Source organism: Xenopus laevis, chromosome 1L (genome assembly GCF_017654675.1).
Source record: "Xenopus laevis strain J_2021 chromosome 1L, Xenopus_laevis_v10.1, whole genome shotgun sequence".
NCBI classification, from domain to species: domain Eukaryota; kingdom Metazoa; phylum Chordata; class Amphibia; order Anura; family Pipidae; genus Xenopus; species Xenopus laevis.
Genome location: NC_054371.1, coordinates 59486842 through 59511761, shown reverse-complemented (window position 1 = coordinate 59511761; position 24920 = coordinate 59486842). Strand labels below are relative to the sequence as shown.

Below are 24920 nucleotides of genomic sequence, written 5' to 3'. Positions count from 1 at the left end.
CAAGGAAATTTTAAAAATTTCAATTATTTGATTATAATGGAGTCTATGGGAGATGGTCCTGTAATTTGATAGATATTCTCAATTAGTTAGAAAGTCTAAGCTGCTCAGTACCCATCCAAAAAGCATATTCTATGGTAGTTAATGCTCTCCCAAGCATTGGAAAACTATCGTCAACAGTGAAAGGTTGTAATCCTAATTGTGGCAAAGTATATGCAACTAGTACAAAATATTAAATGGTCAATACATAATTTAATGTGGACTGTAAAATACATTACTGGCATAAACTGGACACAAAATTCCTTGGTAAACATAGGTTTACTGTACAAATGGGGTTATGTAATAAAAGGCACTAAGTTTAACCAGGTGCAGTAATTATAGCAACCTATCAGCAGGTAGCATTGACTAGTCACCTGTTTAAAAGCAAACATCTTATTGGTTGCTCTTGGTTACTGCTCCTGTGCAAACTTAATGCGCCTTATATGGCATTTGGGGAGGTAATAGGGTACAAATATGGCAAATATTCATGTTGTTAATAATATCACTCTCCACATGATGCTAAAAGTTAATTTAAAGGCAAACAACCCCTTTAATGACATATGTTATAAGGCCAGTTATTGCAAGATTAGACTTGACTGGCAATTTGTAAAGCTACAAACTACATGAAGGCACCTAGAGGGTAAATTTATATTACATACATTTTGACTGTGTTCCTTATACGTCTTCAATGCTTTTAAAAAGGCAAGAATTTACTCTTACCCAAGTTTGTAATCAAATGCTCTTGTTTCATTCAAGTTTGTTCCCCCATTTTTAAGAACATCAGTCTGCCTCTGAATTTCATAATCTGGAGATAAAAAATTAAACATTAAAATGGGTCTGATTATACAATTAGAATAAAACGTAGACCCCATAAATAATAAAAAAGCACCAGGTTTGTTGAGGTGCAGCAACTTTTCATTTAAATGGGTTAAATGCTAATGAAACCTGCAGATTTGTTGCACTTGGACAAATCTAGTGCCCATAAAAGTTTAAACATTGCTTATTAGAAATAAAAATGTATTGTCTGTTGCAAATGACTGCACAAAATTCAAAGCTTAATTCAAAAGAGTGGAAAAATAATACATCCACTTTAGGGTCGAATTTCGAAGTAAAAAATACTTCGAAATTCGACCATCGAATTAAAATACTTCGAAGTCAAAGTATTTTTCGCCGAATTTGGCCATCGAATGATCGAAGTAAAATCGTTCAATCGAACTATTAAATCGTTCGGATCGAACGATTTTAGCGTATGATCCAACGATTTTACTTCGATGTGTAAAGACTTAGAAAATGGTTGTAGAAGGTCCCCATAGGCTAACATAGCATTTCGGCGGGTTTAATTTTAAGTATTGAAGTCGAAGTTTTTCTAAAGAGACAGTACTTCGATTATCGAATGGTCGAATATTCAAACTTTTTTTACTTCAAATCAAATTCGAAGTAAATTCAAAGTCGAAGTATCCAAAAAATTAATTTGAATTTGGAATTTTTTTACTTTGAAAATTCCCTTGAATTCACTTCGACCCTTGATAAATCTGCCCCTAAGTATCTTTCAAGAGAACATATAGATATATCAACAAAACACTTAAAATAATTACCAATGGCTTTTGCTAAAAACCGTGCGCTGTTAATATTTTTAACCTCTGTCCTCACTCCATATGGCTCCCCAGGCCGATGTACAGAAATGTTTGCATCAACTCTCATCTGACCCTCTAAAAATAAAAATACATTAACATTATGGCAGGGTTTGACTTGGTTAATTATATTCTAAATATACCTGAAAGTGAATATGTAAGTCAAAAAGTAAACAGAGTTTATACGGAGGCACTTTGATGAAGATTCTGTGTAAGGAACTTGCATGCTTGCATTGTAACAGGAATCTATGAAAACTCCAATAAAAACTATTGAAAATGTAACAGGAATCTATGTAATTATGGTATATAAGAATCTTCTGCTGTTCTCTTTTCCCATGGCAATAATAGTTTAAATACATAAAGAAAGAAGGATCTGGAGTTGTATGACTCTTGGCAGCTCCTTTACTTGGTCCCAAGAAATACAGAAGAAAGAAAAGTAATATCCACTGGAAAATGAACCATTTAAGCACAATACCTGAACTTTTTTCCCCTTTCTCTGTCCTTGAGCGATGAGATGTTGATATGGTTAGATGTTAATATTTTGGATAACTAAAAGCTGCAATAGATGTACCACTTTCACGGTGGTAAATTAATGTTCCTCTTGTTATGTTCTCACATCTGAATGAAATCAATTAGAAGGCTTTCAGCCTTTAGAAATAAAGAAAGGTCATGTTTTCAAATTAAGGCCTGACTTGCTGTTACTCGCTTGCTTAACAAATGCTATTATTGGGCCAACATCATTTTTAATGTGGCTCCAGATGCATATAGAATTGTTAAAGTGTTTTCTTTTTGTTACACACTCAGCTCCGATACTTATATCTGCCAATTAGTAGATTTTTTTTACAACTAAATATAATGAGAAATACTTCAAAGACTTCTACTTTATAATGGGATTCTTACACACCATGTGTTTTCTCTTGTTTAAACACGAGTCAGACACAATTTATCACAAACCTTTGGAGGAAAATCAATGTGTCACAATAACAGAATAAAAAAAACATTTCGTTGACAGACTACCTTTTATTTCCAAGTGTGGCTTCAGACTACTTTCTATCCTTTAAGAAACAAATTGCAAACAAATCATCTATTCAAAGTTAATACAAATGTTCATCTGGTACTAAACCAGCTTTCTGTGAAGCCAAAAAACTGCCTGGGTATGTCAGTCACTGGGGAGTGAAAGAACAGGTAATAGTCTACACACTATCAAGTATTTTACCTTCTCATATAAAAGAACAGTTTACCTGACATGTTTCCATTGCATGTTCCTAGTGCCTGCAAGATAAGCTGAAGTTCTCTAACTGCAGCAGCTGCCTCTTCTCCACAGCTCATATCGGGTTCCATGACAATCTCCATTAGTCCAACTCCTAGAAGTGTAAGATATTGAATAAAAAAAGAAATAGCACTAAAAGTAACTTGATAAAAATATATAGATACCCAAGTGACAGGGACTTGGGGGCTTAAAGAAATCAAATACTTGACTTATCTTTAGCTCTGATATGAAATTTCTATTTTAAGTGCCAGTACTGCTTGAAACCTACATTTTAATTCTTAACCAACATGCTGGTAAATTCTTTCTACCACTTCCTTGTCTTACAATTATGAAATTCCCACCAATCCTGTGTCAGATCCATTGCACTCAATAGCACTTTATATAATGTGCACTTATGGATTTGGCTTAAAAACCCTACAAAGAGAAAGAATAAACAAGATAGGTGTCCAAAACCTGTAAAGTTCTACTTTCACTATTATTGCATGACAGGAGAAAGTATTTGTGTTTGTGTGTGTGTGTGTATATATATATATATATATATATATATATATATATATATATATATATATATATATATATATATATATATATATATATATATTCGTCACCAGCAGTAGTTTAATGATTAAACAATTGATTTTTGATTGATTGGTTTGTAACCAATTTGTGTTATCCATTTTTATAGAAGAAATCACAATTTTCTTCTCTATTATCAAGACTGTTTGGGACCTGGGATGTTCTGGATAAGAGTTTTTTCTGTGCACCTTAAAGGAGAAGGAAAGGCTAAAATGAAGTAAGCTGTATCAGAAAGGTCTATATAAATACACCAGTAAACCCTCAAAGTAATGCTGCTCTCAGTCCTTTGTCAAAAGAAACGCAGCATTTCTTTCCTTTTATTGTGCGTTCAGCATAAACCTCCAGGGCTAGAGCTTGAGCATGCTCAGTTTGCTCCTCTCTCCCCCCTCCCTGCTGTAATCTGAGCCCAGAGCTATGAGTGAGCAGGGAGAGACTCAGGCAGGAAGTGATGTTACACTAAGCTAATATGACAGTTGCTATCTTAAAGAAACAGAGAGAGCTTCTAGTGCTGTTTACTCAGGTATGGTACAGCACTCTGCAGAATAAATATAGTGTTATAGCTTGCACCATTGTGACTAATCTATATAAATATAGTGTTATAGCTTGCACCATTGTGACTAATCTATAGTTAATAAACTGTTTCGGTAGCTTTCCTTCTTCTTTAAGTTCACTAAAAACATTTACACATTATATTAACCAGTAAGATTGCTTTTCCACCAGTAAGAATGTATACATTATTTTCTAACTACAGTGAGATAATTATTTACAGAGAGACAATTATTTGTTAAAATTTACCAAAATTGGATACTGGGATCGCATACCTGTACATAACATCTAAAGCTATTCCACAGTTTGTCATGTGAAATCCAGTGTCCGTAAGGCAGATACCTCAGTGCAAATGCATGGCAGAATGTAACACAAAATTTAACACCACGAGTGGGAAAAAAATAAAAAGAATACGAGTCTAACCAGAGGAAAAAATAAGATTGCTTTGTTATGGTGCCTGTCTTGGATTTGCAGTGACATTTCTGACATTACAACTGTCAGAAAACTGCAGGGTACCGTGATGCTTTACTTGTCTCCCTAGGATAAGCTTATGAACAGACCGAGCCTGTCATTTTCCTCAGTGCTGCAGAGTAAAGGTGATAGAACGTTACGCTTGTGATATTCGCCAAAAAAAGAATTAATAAGGGGTCAAAGCACAGTGACTTCTTTCTACTACTGGCTTTAAAAGCAACTTTATAAAATATCTTGTCCCAGCATACCATGGATTGGAAGTCAGGTATCTCAATTTTAGGTTCCTGTCTTGCAATAATACAGTTATAGTTAACCTATAACTTGGGAGGCAACCAAGGGACTTACTTACAGACTGAGAGGACCAGGTGCCAATATTAATTGCTCAGAAGGCCAGAAATAGATCTCTGTGGGCAACCGATGACAGAGAGAAAGGCAGTGACTGATATATCTATAGTAATAAGTAAAATCAACTGGACGATGTATTTTTTTCTCATGACGATGTTTCGCTAGTCATCTCAATTTAGAACTTCTGACCATGACCTGGATGAATGGATGAACCTTCACAGACGCAGTTACTGATGCTTGGTGCTTATTTTAAGAAAATATACAACAGGTATTATATTCTTCACACAGAATATCAAACTCAAACTAAAGATTACCCTTTGCTTAACAAGTATAGAGGAAGTGCGGGTAAGGAGATGAATGTCCATTGCCCGGTGAGGAGTAGCTGGTAGAAAAAAAACTAAACAGCAGCCAATAACTGTTAGGTTGTGCACCTGGGGTTCAAGGGCCAAGGTACCAAAGGCCAGCATGAAAGCTGGTTTGTGCCTACCAAAAAAGTTATGGCTGAAATTTGGTTTCTCTTTGAAAAGGGCTAAAAGCTCTGTCCCTAGATGTGGGAATCTGTTCTATTGTGGGAATATGACTGCTTTTTCATAGGAATATTTAACCTGTGCCTCTTGGCATCATTTGAAAGTGTTTGCCTCCTATAAGTTTTATAATTTTTAAAAAAAATGTCAAGTGGCTCCTGCATGGGGAAGAACAACCATAAGATAAGAACTTCACAAAACAAAGATATCCTGTCTCAGGATATCACTCCCTATTCTGTAGGGAGTGATATCCTGAGACAATTTGCAATTTTTTTATTATTTGTGTTTTTTTTATTTATTTAGCGGCTCTCTGTTTTACTATTTCAGCAATCTGGTTGCTAGGGTGAAAATTGCCCTAACAATCATGCACTGATTCGCATAAGAGACTGGAGTATAAATAATGGAAGGGCTTGAATAGAAAGATGAGTACCGTAATAAAAAGTAGCAATAACAATACATATGCAGCCTTACAGAGCATTTATTTGAAGATAGGGTCAGTGACCCCCATTTGAAAGCTGTAAAGAATCAGAAGAAGAAAGAAAATAATTTAAAAGCTATAAAAAAAAATGAAGACCAACTGAAAAGTTGCTTAGAACTAGCCATTCTGTAATATACTAAAAGTTAACTTTAAGGTGAACCACCCATTTAGAAGTCATTAAAGAAAACAATACCTTCAGAACGAAAACATAACCAGCAGTTTATATCAAATTGAATTGCCTATTAGAGAGTTTTGTGTGCACCGTCAATCCTAAAATGCCAGGGGGCGGCCCTTAGTACTTAAATGGCAATTTTCTTTTTAGGATTAAAGGCACATGCTACTAAAAAAGTATAATTTTATGAAAATGGTTGATTTAGATTAGGCAGGGATTTACATATGAGCTGTTTTATGCAATATATTTTTATAGAGACCTATGTTATTCGGGGGTATAGTTTTGCTGCAAGTTAGTTTGGAAGAAAAAAACAAAACATGGTAGTTTGTAGGTGTTTTTGTGTCTATCACATTGCATTTGCATTCAGAAATGAGCCCTGATGCCTCTGTTTTGCTTTCTTATTAGCTATGGTATGGTATTAATGGATAGTATCACCAGCTAATGAAAATTCCCTGCATTTCCCATAATGTTCACTTACACTGCATACTTCCTCTATAATTTACTGAAATTATATTTTTAATTTTGCAGGGAACTCCGGGGCAGTGTGTGCCCTTATGAATCCAAGAGTGTAAAATGGGGGGGTAGTATTTCCTTCACCATTATCATACAAATAACCTTGTATAGTTCAACCATAGTGTTAAAGCCATTTAAGGTGCCCCTAAGCATTCTCTTGTAGAATGTAGCAAATTATATTCAGTATGCAAAGTGCTATATCATATACAGAACCAAGAAGCACGTTACATCAATGATACTTACCAGCTCGGTTTAAGTCAATAAGGGTTTGTCGCCTTATCTCATCATGAAGACTCTTTCCACTGTCCTGTTCTAGCTGGACTTGTTTGATCCTCACACATTTAGTTAACATCTGATTCCATTTTGTTCCTACTTGATGGCGATATGTCAGAGTTCCATTTACCGCAATTGGAAGCCTTTGTTGGGTAATTTGATAACCAGCCTTCACAAAAATGTAAAACTTGTTAGTAAAAGGCATGCCCTCATTATCTTCTATTAAATGAAGTGGCAATGCATATCAGACATAAAAGTATTTAATTACAGGCCTGTTTCCTCTCTGAGGCATCTGCCATTCTGTGCACAGTAGGAGAGGAGAAGCTTTTGCAGACTAACTCTACATAATATAACATAATCCATTAACTGTTAGCTTTTCTGCGCACAGCATGCTATTTTATTCACTTTTCTTTTTAGTATTTCTTAATAAATAATTGCATAATTGACTATGCTTTTACAATTACATAAATTATGTTTCCCCAGAAATACCAGTGATAAAACACACAGCTTAATTTAGGCTCATGACAAAAATTGTGAACACCTTAATTTTATATGCAAATATTCATGTTTATAGTGTCGCTGGTTGCTGGCTGAGCATACCTGCAATACACAGATGTACATCAACAGTGCCTTGAAGGATTAACTAACTCACAGTACTTTTGCAAATTATTTCTTTAGGCAGAAGATAACACAAAATGTTTTTTATACTTCCCACCACAAGGCAAACCTTAAAGGGTAACTATCGCGAAAATGAAAATCTAATATTAGCTTCAGCATACTGAAATAAGAAACTTTCTACAAGCAATCAATTAATAATTCTGTATGGTTCATTTGTAAAGTTTGTCTTCAGTGTTCCTCTCTCAGCATCTGTTTCTCCTCATTCTGTCTTCATTCAGGAGTTGGGTGTCAGATGAATGATCAAATATAGCTTATAGGGGGGCTCCTATTGCCTAGAAGATGTATTAGAGCTCACTCTATTAAAATCACCAGAAAATCATGTCTCTCTACATGCAGGATTTGTGCAAAAGGCAGATATTTTGTTAGATTTTGTTTGTACTGGAATTGGTTATTTGACTGAGCTCTAATTCTTCTGCTAGGAATGGGAGTACCCCTATAAGATATTGGATATTCATCTGACACCCAATGGCTGCATGAAGACAGAATGAAGAGAAGCAGATGCTGAGAGAGAAATAGTAAATATAAACTTAATTATTTCAGAAACTTGAGTTCATCAATGAATTCTATATTTTAAGGGGGTTATTTATTAAATGTCAAGTTGTGTTCTTCATGAAAAATTTGAGTTTTTCAAGGGTAGTTTCACTAAAAACTTTTTTTCAGGATTAGAAAAAACTTACATTTTTCTAGATTTATTATGTCCCGAAGCTTCTACTGTAAATGCCTGAATCCGAAAAAGCTCCAGCTAAACTTACATTTTTCTAGATTTATTATGTCCCGAAGCTTCTACTGTAAATGCCTGAATCCGAAAAAGCTCCAGCTAAAACCTGTCGAGCTCAATGGCAGAGGTCCCTTTTTATTAATTTGAGAATAATTCTTACATTGCTTTATGGCTATCCATATAGAGGTATAGATAATTCATATGAAACTGAATATGTAGTCCTTTGGGGATATTATAGTATAAAAATGTAATAAATAAATAAATAATTACATCTGTTAATCAGCATTAGTATAACATTTATATGAGCTGCTTGTTACTTAAGCCCACATCCTGAGATTCAACATGTCTAGATATAAGTACTAATCTGTAAACTTTAGTTAGTGTATTAGTCCAGTGGGCTCCTTTTTGCATTTCTTAAAAAAATAATAAAAACCTCAAATTTATCTGGTAGAGGTTTTAAAGGGGAAAACATTTTGTGGAAAAAAAAACCCTAACATTTTTAGAGATTCTTTTATACCCCAAACCTACTAAAAAAAAATCATAATATTACATCGCAAACCTGTCAAGGTCATGTACAATCAATAGCAGGTGTCCCTGAAGTTGTTTCTTGACATTGTGATCTGTGCTGGATAATAAGTCAGGGCATTCATCCAATAATCCAATAAAGTCAAGTTTTTGCAGCAACAATTCCATAAAGTCAAGTTTTTAGAGTGTGAACTGTATGATGCAAATTGATTCTCAATTTTGTTGCAACATTTTTTCTCTCCAACTTTTTTGAGTAAAATTATTTCAATTCATGGAAAGGGAGTTTGGTTGACTTTGTTTTATTAAAAATAAATTAGATTAATTTGAGTTTTAGTAAATAACCCACCTAGACTGGCTCTTTGTGCTGAAATATATAATTAAAGCTTTTTATTAAATAATTTTGAAAAACATTTCTTATTAAATATTATACTTTCCTTTTAACATTTTCATTTTGAAATATATTCTTCCTACTTAATATGACATAGGCATCTGACTCTAAACTCCTTTTACAAAGTAAATCTCATGTTTAACTGCCCATTGCATGCAGAATATTTCTTTACTTCTACCGAGGATGACACATTTATAGTATTATAAAAGTCGCTGCTCTAATATTTTAACTCTTGTATACCTGTAGCTCTGTATTTACATATCTAATAGCTCCAACATTGTATCTATACTAATCACTGCATCTCTAATAATCACAGATCAGAACTACTGATGAGCAAATCTGCCCCGTTTCACTTTGATGAAAATTTTGCTGAATTGTGAAAATCCATTAAAATTTCCTCAAATGCATTACAATTAATAGGAGTTACTTTCAGTGGGTGTTTTCTACAGCACCAAAGGCACTGGTCAATGGTTGTTTTTTTTCCTGAATGTGTGCTTTCTAGAAATATATGATTTTATGTAGTAAACTTTTTTTTGTGGCTTTACACAACATTAATTGTAGTAGTGTTGATTTTTTGGTAGCTGAGGTGACCTCAGGGAAAATTTGTATGCACTAATTTTATTCTGTGGTCTCTACATGTCAGATACTTTGGTAATCCTATGCACAATGGGTATGAAGTGTTAGGTGGATCCTTGGAATTCATAACTAGGTACCTAGAGCTATGTGGGAGATACTAAGGGGCAAATTCACCAAAGCGAGAAGCGCCTAACGATATCGCAAATTCACCAGCGTGATGTCATTTCGTTACTTCGGTGATTTACTAACGGGCGCTGGCGTAAATTCGCTAGCGAAGTGGACCTACTCTAGCGCTACTTCGCACCCTTACGCCAGCCGAAGTTGCGCTATGGCGAAAGGACGTAACTACGCTTATTCACTAACTTGCACATTTTACTGAACGTTACCTCTTGCGCCAGACTTGCCTTCGCCACCTCAGACCAGGCGAAGTGCAATAGAGTAGATAGGGATTGCTTCAAAAAAAGTTTACATTTTTTCTAAGTCCCAAAAAACGCTGGTGTCTTTTCCTTTTTTAAGGGTGATAGGCTGAAAAAGATTGTACATTTTTTTGGGGGTACCCTCCTTCCCCCCTACATTTCCTAACATATGGCACCTAAACTATACAGTGGGCACATGTATAGGGCAAAATAACAACTCTATTTTATTTCATAAAGCTTTCCCAGGCTTGTGTAGTGTAATGTATTTGTTGCTACATATACGTCCATTGTACTTTAACTTGGTGCCGTATGCAAATTAGGCAACGCTAGCGTAACTTCTCTTTGATGGACGAATTAACGCAACTTCACTACCGTTCACCTTCCTAAGTGCAACTTCAGATTTTAGTGAATTAGCGGCACCCTGTCAAAACTTTGCCTGGCGAAGCACTTCGGCAGCTTTTAGGTGGTGAATGGTCGAAGTCGAAGTTTTAAAGAGACAGTACTTCAAAAAAATTCGACCTTTGAATTTCGAGTTTTTTTCAAATTCAAATTGGACTATTCCCTAGTCAAAGTACCCAAAAATTACTTCGAAATTCGAAGTTTTTTACTTCGAAAATTCACTTTGACATTTGATAAATCTGCCCCCTAGTGTTACAAGATTTTTTGGCTTTAAAATCTAGAGTATGTTAATTGCTGATGTAGTGCTTAGAAAATGAATCATGTAGTCAAGTAATGTACTGGGAGTTTTTGATCTACAGAAGAACGATCGAGAGACATGAGGCTTTCCAAATCAGTTGGATTTTCTTGGAATTCCAATATCAAGAAAAATAGCAATTTTTCAAAAATATTTTTGCAATGTGGAGCTAACACACGAAAGCTTAGATTCTCCTTAAAAAATATGCATATTGCAAAATTTTATTGGCACTTAAAAGGTTGATACTAAGGGCATCTAAAGCACTGAGGTACAGTAGGATGACCAATTCAATTTTAAGTACTACTGTCAAGGAAAAAAAGAAGTCACTAAATTGAAGAAGATCACGGAGACCAGTGAATAGAATTGCTAGGTTAATTCCGCAGGCTGGTGCTCCAGTTAGGGAAAAAACTGAACTGCCCAGGAAATCTGAATTGCTGCATTATCTTGCCTTCTTCTGTATGTGGATGCAAGTGTGCTGCGCCTATTGATGCTGGGCTAAATTTTTTAAGAAATGGCTTGACACAGGCCTGTTTGAATTGAGAGGGGAATGTTCCAGAAGACAGTAAAGAGTTGAATATGTGTGTAAGAGCTCAGCAATGCAGTGTACATAAAGAAGGCATGGGGTCAAGAGAACATTGTAAGTGGGGATGACAAAATAAGCTGAGAGAGATCAGAGGCAGTTACAGGATTGAAAGAATTAAGGTAGGCAAAACAGGGTTTAGGATTTAGGGTTTAATTGTGAATGGACTCTACTTGTTTTGGAAGAAATCAGCAATGTCCTGATGTCCAATGTCCTGAGGAGAGTGTAAGATGTTGAGTGGTTCTGTTGATGAGGGGTGTAGAGGGGAATTGAATATATAAAACAGACCTTGGGGATTGGATATGTTATTGTGTAGACCTCAAATGAGTTGAATGTGAAGGCTGGTGGAATTACAAGTAAGTAATTACAATATCATGTTAACGCTAAAAGGGTTTAGAAGGAAGGGAGGTGATTTTTAGTAAAAAAATAGTCCTTTTTCTTTAATAAAATAACATTTACTTACTTACTAAAGAGTCGTTCCCCTTGATTCTGGCCCTTTTAGTATTTAAATTTTTTCTTAAATCAAAGATATTGCAATTACTTACAATTGAATGTATGGGAACAGTTGGTGTAATGATCCACTGGGTAAAATCAGTTGATTATACTTGATATCAGTCAGTGGAATAATGGGACAGAAACGGAAAGTGCCTTGAAAGTTTGAAATTTCAACAATATTACTTAATATAATAGTACAGTAGTTAATTACAAGCAGTAGAAATAAAATAATTCAGCATTTATACTGTATTATGGCCTAACAAACCGGGCTCCTGGTAGATTTTATTTCAATGACATGTCATTTCCTTTCTATTCACTAACTATGAAATACAATATTAAAGTCAGATTGCCTTTGACACAGGCAATTCCTCAGTCAGACAAAATAGATGAAAAGTGCAGTGGCCATGCATGCAATGACATTAGGTCACGGTGTTCCATATTTCACTAATATGTAAAACTACTCAAATGTCATGGATAAGAGATAGCATATCAAATTGCTTGATTAGTATTAGAAATCAGAAAATTGACATAAAATATAAAAAGCATCAGCAATGAAGGCACACATTTTATAATGCTGTGTAAAAAGCTGTAAAGAAATACAATTCCCTGCGAAGCTTTTTACACACAGATAAAAAGTTTAAAAGGTTAGTTTTCATTTTAAGTAAATATATGTGTTGTTTAGAATTCCCCAGCTGAAAAGTTTTAACTGTTCTAAGTTTTTGAATCATGTGCCTTTCTTTTCTGCCATAACAATATACCTATAACTACAAAAACAAAATAAACAGCCAAGAAAACAGTACATCTTCAATCAGCTTCTGTGCAGCTTCAACCTTTTAAAAATTTAAGAGGTAGCATGGTTGATGAGTTATGTAAGAAACATACTACACTTACTGGAAGATCTGCGTAGAAGTAGTGCTTTCGATCAAATAAAGACCTTTTGTTTATTGAACAGTTTAATGCCAAGCCTGTCATTACAGCAGCTTCAATACATCTTCTGTTAATTACCTAAAAATAGAAAATGAAGAAAGTCCATCCAAATATATATTTTTATATATTTTATAAACAACTAGCTATTAAAAAGAAACACAAAAACCTATGAAATACTCTTGTACACTTTTGCTGCACGAGTAAAACTTCGCTATTATGGCTTTATGGTATCTGTCTTTCCATGCAGTAAGCATGTTTGTTCCTAGGATGGAACACTAATAAAAGAAAAAAGGTTTTGCGATGAACTCAAATCCCAATGGAGGCATCTCTAGGTAGTGTACAATTTTCAGCTTCAGGAAGTGCTTAAAAAAAGAAAAAGGGTGCACCAGGGAAAACTATCATAATGTATCACCAATAGTATAGTTGCAAGGTTTCAAAATCTTGTTACCAATTAGCAGGGGATGTAAGGAATATGTAAGGGTAGGGTCGGGTAAGGGTCCACCACAGTGCTCCCCTTCCCACCTGTATACTCACAGGCACAATGTAAAGAGTCGCTTTTCAAAATACAATTTGATCCATCAGTGTTTCAGCAATGGCAACCCGTTTACCTGATGTGTGAAAAAACAATAAAAGATATAATGGTGCATTAAAGCTTTTAATGATGTATAAATAGTAAAAACATATAAAATGGATAAAAGTACAAGCAGTAAAGATATTCCCTGATGAAGAGGGGCGGAGCCTCAGGAAACACTTTGGAAGCCAGGAGCAGTCAGCATCTTTTCCTTTGATATTTTTGTACTTTTATCCATTTTATGAGTAGACATTTATTTTTACTATTTACAAATCATTAAAAGCTTTAATGCACAACTGTATCTTTTATTGTTTTTTCACACATCAATTGAATGGGTTGCCATTGTTGAAACACTGAAGGATCAAATTGTATTTGAAAAAGCGACTCTTAACATTGTGCCTGTGAGTATATAGGGGGGAGGGGGAGCACTGTGGTGGACCCTTACCTGATACATATTACTCACATCCCCTGCTAATTGGTAACAGAAATTTGAAACCAACTATACCTTTTGTGATACACTATGGGCGTTGTCTCTTGTGCTCTCTCTTTCTCTTTTTAAGTTGTTCCTAAGGTGGCCTGCTTGGTCTTTGCCACCACAGGCCGATCTGCACTGCCTATGCACTCTCAGTACTTAAGACGATTGACATACTATAGGATAGAGACGGGAAAACATAAGACGGAAATAAAATAATGGCTAAACTAAGCAGGTTCTGCAAGGCAGAATACAAACAGAATATTGTTCCTTGGGTGCTCATTAAAGAACAGGAGAGGGGAAGATTTACACAAAAATAAAGAACTGTAAAGGTAGGAAAACATGAGAAACTCAGAGCTTTGGATGCAAACAGGCCCGGATTTGTGGTGAGGTCACAAAGGCCTGGGCCTAGGGCGGCAAAGTTTTAGGAGCGGCATGCCGCCCAGCCGTATTTTTATTTTGGTAGAAAAGCACCTGGGATCCGATGATTTCTTCGCCATCACTCTGCCAGTTACCAGAAGGCAGACTGCGCATGCGTGCTCGCAAGGGGAGGTGGGTGCGCTCGAGAGAGGGAGTTTCACCCTCTGGCGACCAAAACAGAAATCCGGCCCTGGATGTGAATGTTCAGAGGACCTTGTAAATGTGGACTGGTGAAACTGATTATAAATACCGACAGCAAGGGGGTTATTAAACTAAACCTCAGATTTATCTGGTTGGGGTTTTCTGGGTAAAAACAAAACAGTGAAAACAAAATTTAATCTTTTGAGATTTTTTATACTCGATGCTGCAAAAAGCCAGAATCCAAAAATCCGCCATCTCAGACCTGTCCATGTCATGTATAGGTCAATGTGAGATGTCCCTATACTAATTGGAAGTTTCTTTACACAGTGCAATCCCGCTCAGTTGGGTGCTGTTCCAGACTTCAAAGAGAGGCATGTATTCATCTTGAAAAGCGACTTTATTTAAACATACTCAGTGGTGTACATATTATGCAGTGGGTGCTTCTGGACTTACGCGTTTCTTGCCTAAAAAAAGTGTCAAGGTTTTAGGCAAAAAACTTGTCCAAATTGCCGACTGCATAATATGCGCACCACCAAGTATGTTTACATAAAGATGCTTTTCAAGATGAATACATGCCTCTCTTTGAAGTCTGGAACAGCGCCGACTGAGCGGGATTGCACTGTGTAAAGAAAGTTTACCGGCTCGAAGTGGCTGGTTTCTCGCGAAGAAATTATAACAGTTACTTCAATTTTTGTTGCTACGTTGATTTTACAATGAAATCATCTAGATAAGATTTACAATCAAATTATTTTATATCTAATTTTTCTGCTGGCCCAGTTAAAACTCCTGCCTCCTCTGCTCACTCCAGATCTGGGATACAATGGAAACTGCAACACACTCCAAAATCCAGCAAAATACTGGGCTCTCCAAATTGTGTTTTTTTTTAGCATTCTGGAAACATTAATGTATTCGCATTAACTAAGAATTATTATTAGCATAAAAGAAAAAATGAATGTGCTGAAAGTATACAACAAAATTACAACAAGCCTCGAGTCTCGGCCTCTTCCTGCTCCCTAACCCCACCTGGGAAAATTAATGTTACCAAAATAAAAATGTAGGTCTTTAAAATCTATGAACGCTAAATAGGAAAAAAAACTTTTAAACAGGTACTTACTGGAAGTGTTCCAGGTAATGAAGCATCAAAGAATGATACAGTGGAGTTAGGTGGAGCAGCAAACTGAACTCGTGAGCTTGAAAACAGTTTTGACTCCGAATTTATCTGTGCGTGTATTTCCAGACCGACAACACCTACCCAACGGACTGCTCTGTAAGAGATAATATTCAAATTATATTAAACCAGTGGAATAAAGTTTACAGGCTAACAGTAAACTATGTGGAGGTCCAGGAACACATTTCCCAGACCTTTCATCACACGGAGTAGGTGTTCAACTGTGAGCAATAAAAAAACTTTTTGTAGATTATTATTAATAATGTTACAACTGTAAGGCAACTAACGAGAGAAATAAATATAATTATACTATCTTTGATGGGATCTATGATATGAGATCTATGTTACGGAAGATGTCCTCTCTGGTAAGCTACTATGCCTGGAAGCTATTCTGAATGTTAAGCTTTAATAGCTACTTGAGGGATTAAAATGAAACGGAATTGGTTTTGTGTGAATTCAAAATAAATGCAGTGCAACTCTGCTAATCTCTAGCCCCTTCAAACATCAGTGAGACATAATCCATTGCATAATTCAACAAGAACACCATGTACTGGACATAAGGATTACTCCAGGAAAAAGATTTCGAATAAAAGTATCATAAGGCAATTTAGGCAAAAATACATTTTCAAAGGTTAAAGATAAGCAATGTGGGTAACTAATCGATAGCTTTATCTGTGTGGTCTCTAGTCTGAACACATTACAATATTTGTTTTTCTTTTCAGTACTTCTCTTTTAGGAGTCCTTAAGATTCTGACCATAATCCAGAACCACTAGTGATTATTGATCTTTTTGGTCATAAAAGGCACGAAAACTGCCAAAAGATATAAACCAAGGGAACATTTCAAGTACGCAATTCCCCATTTACTCTAAATTCATATTTCTGCTCTGTATTTAGCGCTTGGTTTTTCATGTAATTTTGTAAAAATTTTTAAGGCATTGCCTGCAAGTTGGTTAGATATGGGCATTCAGGCACAAATGCTGTTATATATTTCTGCTCATCTTCTGTACCTAGTCTTAAGGCTACATTTCTGTTAGCAGCAAAGTAAATAAACATTTCATAGTTAAAAGTGTGACTGGCTGATATTTTCCAGTAAAAGAATGATATAGTCTACATGTGAGCTGTAATATTTTAACACAGCTTTGCTTCTTTTATAAAAATGGTTCTGTCATCAATTTTTAATGTATTTTGTAAGAAATGCTGTGGATATTGTGCATAATTAATATACTGAACACGGAGCTAGCTTCTGTCTCGTTTATCGTGGACTGCAAATTTTGTATTTTTCTCAAGTAAAAAATGCATTTCCTTTGTAAATGTCAGCGTTACAAAGACTTTTCTTATATTTGTCAAGGCATATTGCAAAATGCACATTGTCTAATATTCCATGACTGAACAGAATGAAGCCAAGCAGTCAGATACATTATGTTTAGTTTTTTTATAAATAGAAATAAAAAGGGCACCTTCATCATGTTCTATTAATATGAAGAACATTTGCTAAAACTTTGTCAACACTGTAAGAAGTAGAGGAAAATCAATTTAATGTCACAAAATGTTGAAGCATTGATGTGTACCACAACAAGTCCTTGGTACTAATTATAAGTTGTGTTTTCTAAACAGAATGGGCAGACAATATCATCCAATTTAATAGTGATCATTAAAAAATGTTGCATGCAGGGTCATGTCATGTATGAACATAATGGCATTTTAATGACATTTTTATTACCCTAAATCCCTGGTGTCTTTTCTTTAACAGATATTTGTCTAAAATGTTGTTTATCTTATGAGATGAAAGGATTATATGGTAATTCTAATTGAATCTAACTGAGACACACTGTAAAATTCATAGAACTTTGTGTTTCTTGGCAAAATCAGTAAGGTCATATAAGAGCAACCGTGGAATATTTTTTATTCATAACCATGAATAACATATCCATCAATATTTCAGGTGCTATCTGTACCTTTCTTAAACATAGTCCAACCCATCCGCCCTTGCCCCTTGTTTAACAATGTTGAGTTCACCAGTTCTTGACTCTCTGCCTGCTCCAGTCTATTCTGATTGCTGCCTGCCTTGACCATTGCCTGTAACATTGCCTTATATTGCCTTTCTGGATACGGTGTTATTGGACTTTAGCCTGTTCTCCAGTGACAAACTTCCTTCTCCAGTGACAATCTTCCTGACTGTTTTAGCACATTCCACAAATTGTGCCACCTCATCAAAACAGAACACTATAAATAAATCACATACATTAATGTATTTTATACTACAGACCCGTTAAAGGGGACCCGTCACCCAATAAAATTATTCAAAATCCTATTTATCATATTAATCAAGCAAAATGTACTTTAATTACACTATGTATCATCTCAGAATCTTGTTTGTGCCAGAATGGGGGACCTGATGTCCATCCCCATGCCCTGGTTACACAATTAAATGGTGAAGAGAACAGGGGGATGTGGGGAGAGCAGTGACATCTAGGAAGTGCTGAATGGAAAGTGAAAGTTATTGTCTGCCCCTCTTTTTACTTGGATTTTTTACTTGCATACTCGGTTACCACTTGGTTTGAACTACGAGTTTGATGTAACATGCTTTACGTAAATTATAATGTAATTGGTTATGCTTATAACGAGGTGGATATATAGAAGTGTATGGGGCAGACAAGAAAATGTGATATATACTGGTAACATTAGGAGTGAAAATATAATGCTAATGGAGCAGTAATTGCCATCTAAATATTTGCTTAAATGTGGACATCCTAATAAAATGGTTGTGAGAAAAAATAGAGTATAGGCAGAAAAACAATGTTAATAGGAACAATTTGATATGTATGTTGCTTTAAGAAAAGAAACGTGAGGTGGCAACACGTGATTGGTTTTAACGTTTGGGGAGGGATTTCCTGGGGTATAAATTTTGTGACCAAATGTAACAACAGTAATGCCTATGAATAAGTGCCTGTGGGTGCGAAACGCGTAAGGTGGAGCATCAATTGGTCTGTATGCCTACTTTTTAATATTTATGATAAATAAAGAGTGATTTTTTAACTTTAAGAATTGACTGGAAATATATTTTTGAATTTTTGATTTGAGTGCCCTTTGGAGTTGGGGGCTATATTCCAGCACTTTTGCCATTTTTTGACAGGCCTGTATAGACTGCAGCAGTTGAGTAGTAAATTTTTGGACTGCCTCGCCTCTATGCCTAGGCATAGAGGAGGGGCAGACAATATTTGATTGACAGCTGAGACTTTTAATTGAGCTTACAACAGCTATGAATGCTTTAATAAAAAATAGAAATTGGATTTCTTGCTGAATTTGAAAAGGACTTTTAGTATACAGATTTTTGTGTCTGGATGACAGGTCCACTTTAAAAAGTTACATTCATGTTAATAAAACATGCAAAATAAAATACTTTTTTTATATTTATGCAACTTCTGTTACAGGTATGGGACCTTTTATCCAGAATGCTCTGGACCTGGGGTTTTCTGGATAACAGATCTTTCTGTAATTCGGATCTTCATACCTTAAAGGGATACTGTCATGGGGAAAAAAAATGTTTTCAAAATGAATCCGTTAATAGTGCTGCTCCAGCAGAATTCTGCACTGAAATCCATTTCTCAAAAGAGCAAACAGATGTTTTTATATTCAATTTTGAAATCTGACATGGGGCTAGACATTTTGTCAATTTCCCAGCTGCCCCATGTCATGTGTCTTGTGCCTGCACTTTAGGAGAGAAATGCTTTTCCTTTTCAATGTAACTGTATGTGTCTCAGTGGGACATGGGTTTTTACTATTGAGTGCTGTTCTGAGATGTACCAGGCAGCTGTTATCTTGTGTTAGGGAGCTGTTATCTGGTTACCTTCCCATTGTTCTTTTGTTTGGCTGCTGGGGGGGAAAAGGGAGGGGGTGATATCATTCCAACTTGTAGTACAGCAGTAAAGCGTGATTGAAGTTTATCAGAGCACAAGTCACATGACATGGGGCAGCTTTGACAAAATGTCTAGCCCCATGTCAGATTTAAAAATTGAATATAAAAAATCTGTTTGCTCTTTTGAGAAATGGATTTCAGTGCAGAATTCTGCGGAGAAGCACTATTAACTGATACATGACAGTATCCCTTTTAGTCTATGAGAAAATCATGTAAACATTAAATAAACCCAATAGGCTGGTTCTGCTTCCAATAAGGATTAATTATTTCTTAGTTTGGATCAAGTACAAGGTACTGTTTTATTATTACAGAAAAAAAGGAAATCATTTTTGGAAGGTGGACATTCCATAATTCGGAGCTTTCTGTATAATAGGCTTCCAGATAGTGGATCCCATACCTGTATTTGAAATATCTATTGTACCAACTTATAAATGACTACACACGGATATATTGATTCCAATACTGAAATGGATAGAAAATTAATATTTATCATTGTGGGAAACTAGAGGCATAAATTATACAAGCCGACTGACAGCAGCAGTTACTGTACAAGTTTTAGAATAGCATCTTGGTTTATAGAGTTGAGATGTAACAATAGATTTTTACCTAAAAAATATCTGCAATCAAAACAAGAATAATATATTCAAGGAATTTTCTGCCTTTAACGTATACAAACTGGTATACAAATTACTGGTGGTCGAAATAATTGGTGTTTTTTTGAAAGAGACCGTCGCTAGCGTACGTTTGCACCCTATCGGCAGGCGACTTTTAGCTCTGGCGAACGGTTGTTACTCCGCAAATTCACTAAAGTGCAAATTTTACTGAACCTCTTTCGCCAGAGCTTCCTTCGCCACCTTAGGCCAGACGAACTGATAAAACGAAGCTACGTCTTCCTCAATCTTATGTCAGTGACATCATATCCTGTATGCCAGAAAGTCACAAAAGTTGTAAAAAATTGCCACTTTTTTTAAAGCGGGATTGCCTTCAAGATTCCTAATGATTTTTGTGTTAACATTTTTTTCCAGACATTTGAGGGGCATGTTACATTTGTTTTAGGGTGGGCTTATGTCTAGGGCATTAGAGGATATATTTTGTCTTTATTTAGCTTCCTTGGACATTTGTAATAATAAGTGGCCACTTCAAGCATGTTCACCAACATTACTAATAAAGACGTACATACGACTTTTATGTACACGCCCTATTCAATTTGACCTAAGCACAAGAATACTAATGAAGTTTACCTACACAGAATTGAATGTTAGCGAAACTTTGCTAGGAAATGCTTGCACTGTGAAGCTGCTGAGACACAACTTTGCATTTTAGTGAATTAGCGTAGTGGTAATAAATTTGCACCTGGAGAAGTGTGGCGAATTGGTCGCTGGTGAAAATTCGTCTTTAGTGAATTTGCCCCCTTGGTTTTTAGTATAAGCAGTTTATTATTAGGTAGAAACACTGACATATACTAAATCGGTACTGAAGTGGTACGTAGGGTTAAACAGAGAAGCTTGAACCACTTTTGGTTTCATTTAAACCAAAAAAAACCAATTTACATGGTTAGACAAAACACTTTTTCTGTTTTGTGTAAAAGCACACCAGTATTTTCCCCAGAAATATGATTCCACTAGGAAGAAATAAACATTTATGCGCCTTAAATCTGCTCCAAACTTGCTTGCCGTAATTGAAAACTTTTTATAGCAGCCAATAGGGAATTGTACTTCTGCAAATAAAGCATGCAGTCCTACACAGTGCTTTACAGAGACTGTTCATCATTCACATCAGTTCCTGCCACAGTGGAGTATACAATCTAAGTCCCTATCACATTTGTACAGACTGCAAATTTCATCAGGAGCCAATAAACCTGCTTGTATGTTTTTGGTTTGTGGGAAGAAACCAGACTAGTTGAATGAATCTCACACAGACACAGGGTAACATACAAACTCATTGTTTGAGGAAACAGTAGAGGCAGGTGGCTTTCAAAAAATGCCATACAATGAGCCCTGCAACAGCCTGGGGAGAACAATGCACACAATGTCATACCTGCCAATTGTCCCATTTTTAGAGGGACAGTGCCTCTTTTGACAGCTCACCCCGCAGTCCCTCGTTTGTACTGGAAAGTCCCAATTTTCTCTGCACTGAACAGGCAGAAAAAGCTTAATTGGCTTAAAAACTTAAACTTAAATGGCTTTTGGCAGAGATAAGCAAACAAATAATTGTAACAATATATGATAACAGGTCCCTTGGGAGAAGTTAGACTCACAGCTTAAGGGTTTAAGCACACGGGCACATTCAGGGAGATTTATTCGCCTGGCGACTAATCGTCTCTTCTTTGGGGCAACAATCTCCCCGAACTGCCTTCCTCTTGCCTTCTGCCTGCTAAAATGAAAAAACGCCTGCGGCAATGCACTCTCGGTGCTTCGATTTCCAAACACGGCTGAAGTTGGCTCACGAGGAAACTTCAGTTCATGGAGATTATTGCCCCGAAGAAGAGGCGATTAGTTGCCAGGCGACTAAATCTCACTGAATCTGCCCATTTGCTGAAACCCTAAAGGGCAATTCACCTTCATTAGCAAAACCATAAGAACTGAAAAAAACCACAGAAATATGTTCAAACTCTCATAACCTGCCAAATTTTGTAAAAATTAACATGGTAAATTGGGGGTGTGGTCACAAAAATGGGCGTGGTCAAAAAATTTGCACTGTGCCAGCAACTTTTTTGTCCCTCTTTTTATTTCCAGAATGTTGGGGGTATGTAATGTTCATGCATGTTTTGAAATTTTCTGAAAGAAAGGACCTGCTACTTCAATTATCTCTCTCTATCGGTATCTTCAGTAAATAAAGTGAAAATTCAAATATGCATAATTACTCCTCTAATCTGGCATTTTTTACAGTGACAGTCAAATATTTTTTTGAAATGATAGCTGAAGCAGTTCAGTTTCATGAGCACCACATACATTTTGTGCCAGCATGCCATTGCATAATAATTGGCTTTTCAAACATTTCTTTTCGCATGGACTCCACTCCAAAAATGGAAGAAAGGGGGATAAACTGACCTCTGAGCAGAAATGTGAACAATAGCAATTTATTTTTTTCTATGCTGGTTACAGAGGCTTTTGCTGAAAATATGCTGTGCCTATTGATTAATTAAAGGACAAGGCTTGGTTAATCTTTTGGTTTACCAATTTATTAGCCCCGCTTACTAATTATAATCTCTAAGCGGCACACCATAATTCTGTGTCTTGCCCAGGGATCCCTTGTAGCAGTATGTATGCACATCAGGATAAACAATCAGATTTTATTATCTAGATTTTGATTTTACTCTACTGTGCATGCTCACCAACTTATGAAACTGAAAAGGATCCCCAGGACAAGCTGGAAGCGCTATATAGAACATTACCCTGGGCCAGTTCATTTTTAGATAAGAGGAGTGCCAGCCTGGGGCAGTCTAAAGTTAGCAATTATAGTCACTGGGAGGGTGCCTAACAGTAACAAATAGGCACCCCCTAGTAGTGATTTTTAATAATGAAAATAAATATGCATTTTTAGAGCACTGCTCATTTCTCATGCTGAAAAGATGACATATGATGCTTTAAAGAAGAAGGAAAGGCTAAAATTAAGTAAACTTTATCAGAAAGGTCTATATAAATACATCAATAAACCCTCAATGTAATGCTGCTCTGTCAAAAGAAACACAGCATTTCTTTCCTTCTATTGTGTACACATGGGCTTCTGTATCAGACTTCCTGTTTTCACCATAAATCTCCAAGGTTAGGGCTTGAGCATGCTCAGTTTGCGCCTCTCTCATCCTCCCTCCTGTAATCTGAGCCCAGAGCAATGAGTGAGCAGGGGGAGACTCGGGCAGGAAGTGGTCTCACCAAGCTAATATGGCAGCTGCTATCCTAAACAAACAGAGAGAGCTTCTAGAGCTGTTTACTCAGTAATGGTGAAGCATTCCACAAAATAAATATATTCTAATAGTTTGTACTATTGTGGCTAATCTATTGGCAATAAAACGGATTTGGTAGCTTTCCTTCTCCTTTAATTTATGTGGAATATGGAATATTTCAGTGTGGTTTAGCCACCTTCCTTTCTACTACAAAGTAGTAGCTGCTTTATATCAGGGCTTTTTGGTCTATTTATAATAATACATGTAGACCACTTTTTGAACCCCCCAGGGTTTATAACAGCGTATAGAAAGTAAACAACATTTGTCATTGGTAATTGGTAAACATTTAATTTTGTGAAAAAAATGGGCACATTTAGCTACAGAAAACTGCCCAGTACTAATTAGCAGGTGCACAAACATAATTTTAATGGATAAAAGTGTAAAAGCACCGTTATATTTGCTTTTAGGCTAAATCATACACATCTTGCTAAGAAGCAGGTGCGTAACTATGGCAGCAGCAGAACACGTGACCGCTGGGAGGAGGAGCCAGGAAGTGTAGGGGCCCTGACAGATATGGTTCATGCAGATTAGACTGTTTTATTCCCAAAGTTTAGGACCCCTTAGAAGGGGCCTTAAAGAAGGAAATACAAACGTACCGCATAGCGCCCAACAGTCCCACTTTCTGCGGGAGAGTGCCGACTTTCATGACACAGCCCTCAATCTCAAATCGCTGTTTAAATGTCCCGCAATGTCATTTCTATGTCCAACTCAAGATTCTTTCAGGGTAGCTCACGGTTTCGTCACTGTCTCGCGAGATGAGACTGTGACGTCGCGACTACAAAGCGGAGTGACGCGGCACGTACTGAGGGAGGGCGGGTTGATTGGCGAGTTATTGGCAACAAACAAACAAACAAACAGACAGACAGACAGACAGATTTTTTTCTGTGGTGGTTTCTGGCTATGTGCTCAAAAAATATGTGCGAAAATATATTTTTCTGTGCGTTACCAATAATACAATCTGCCGTCAGCTCTTCCTCGCTCAATGATTATTTTTTCCATCTCATCTTCTTCTTGTGTTAGGATGGAAAAAAAAAAAGAACGTTTTTTTTTTTTGTGGTTGCCATTAGTTCCTGCCCCCAGCATTTACCTAAGTGCTATGAATTTTTTTTACTGTGCTCACTGGAGCTCATACTGAAACATTTGTCTGGTGAAGCAGCTAGGCTGGAGGGTCTATGTGGGGTAGGGCTTTTTTTAACTAGGGGGAGGGATTTAAAAATCCCTCCCCTGTGTTGCCCCCACTTCCTTTTCTCCCCCCCCGACCTACCTCCCCCGCGGGCAAATGCCCCTAACTTGTTACTGACCCCTCCGTGCAGTTCCTCTCCTGTTGCGTTCACGGCAGCCATGTTCGCCCATGCGCTCTTCTTCCTGTATTCGCCGGCGCATGCGCAATAGAGGAATTTACTGGTAAGGATCTACTGCGCATGCACCCGAAAGTCACAAAGTTTCCGATTTCTTT

The 24920-nt window shown here is 36.4% G+C and overlaps 1 protein-coding gene across 1 annotated transcript in view; it reads right to left on the bottom strand.

Annotated features, from left to right (window-relative positions):
- gatb.L (glutamyl-tRNA(Gln) amidotransferase, subunit B L homeolog) overlaps window positions 1-24247 on the bottom strand; it is a 59932-nt gene extending 35685 nt beyond the window's left edge. The window contains exons 1-7 of the mRNA XM_018231408.2: window positions 24061-24247; window positions 15551-15701; window positions 12797-12910; window positions 6806-7004; window positions 2909-3031; window positions 1632-1745; window positions 757-841 (exon numbers count right to left, since the gene is read on the bottom strand). Coding sequence (XP_018086897.1) covers window positions 757-841; window positions 1632-1745; window positions 2909-3031; window positions 6806-7004; window positions 12797-12910; window positions 15551-15701; window positions 24061-24110 — 836 coding nt within the window. The 5' untranslated portion in view covers window positions 24111-24247. The remainder of the gene's footprint in view (window positions 1-756; window positions 842-1631; window positions 1746-2908; window positions 3032-6805; window positions 7005-12796; window positions 12911-15550; window positions 15702-24060) is intronic.
- Window positions 24248-24920: the final 673 nt, after the last annotated feature.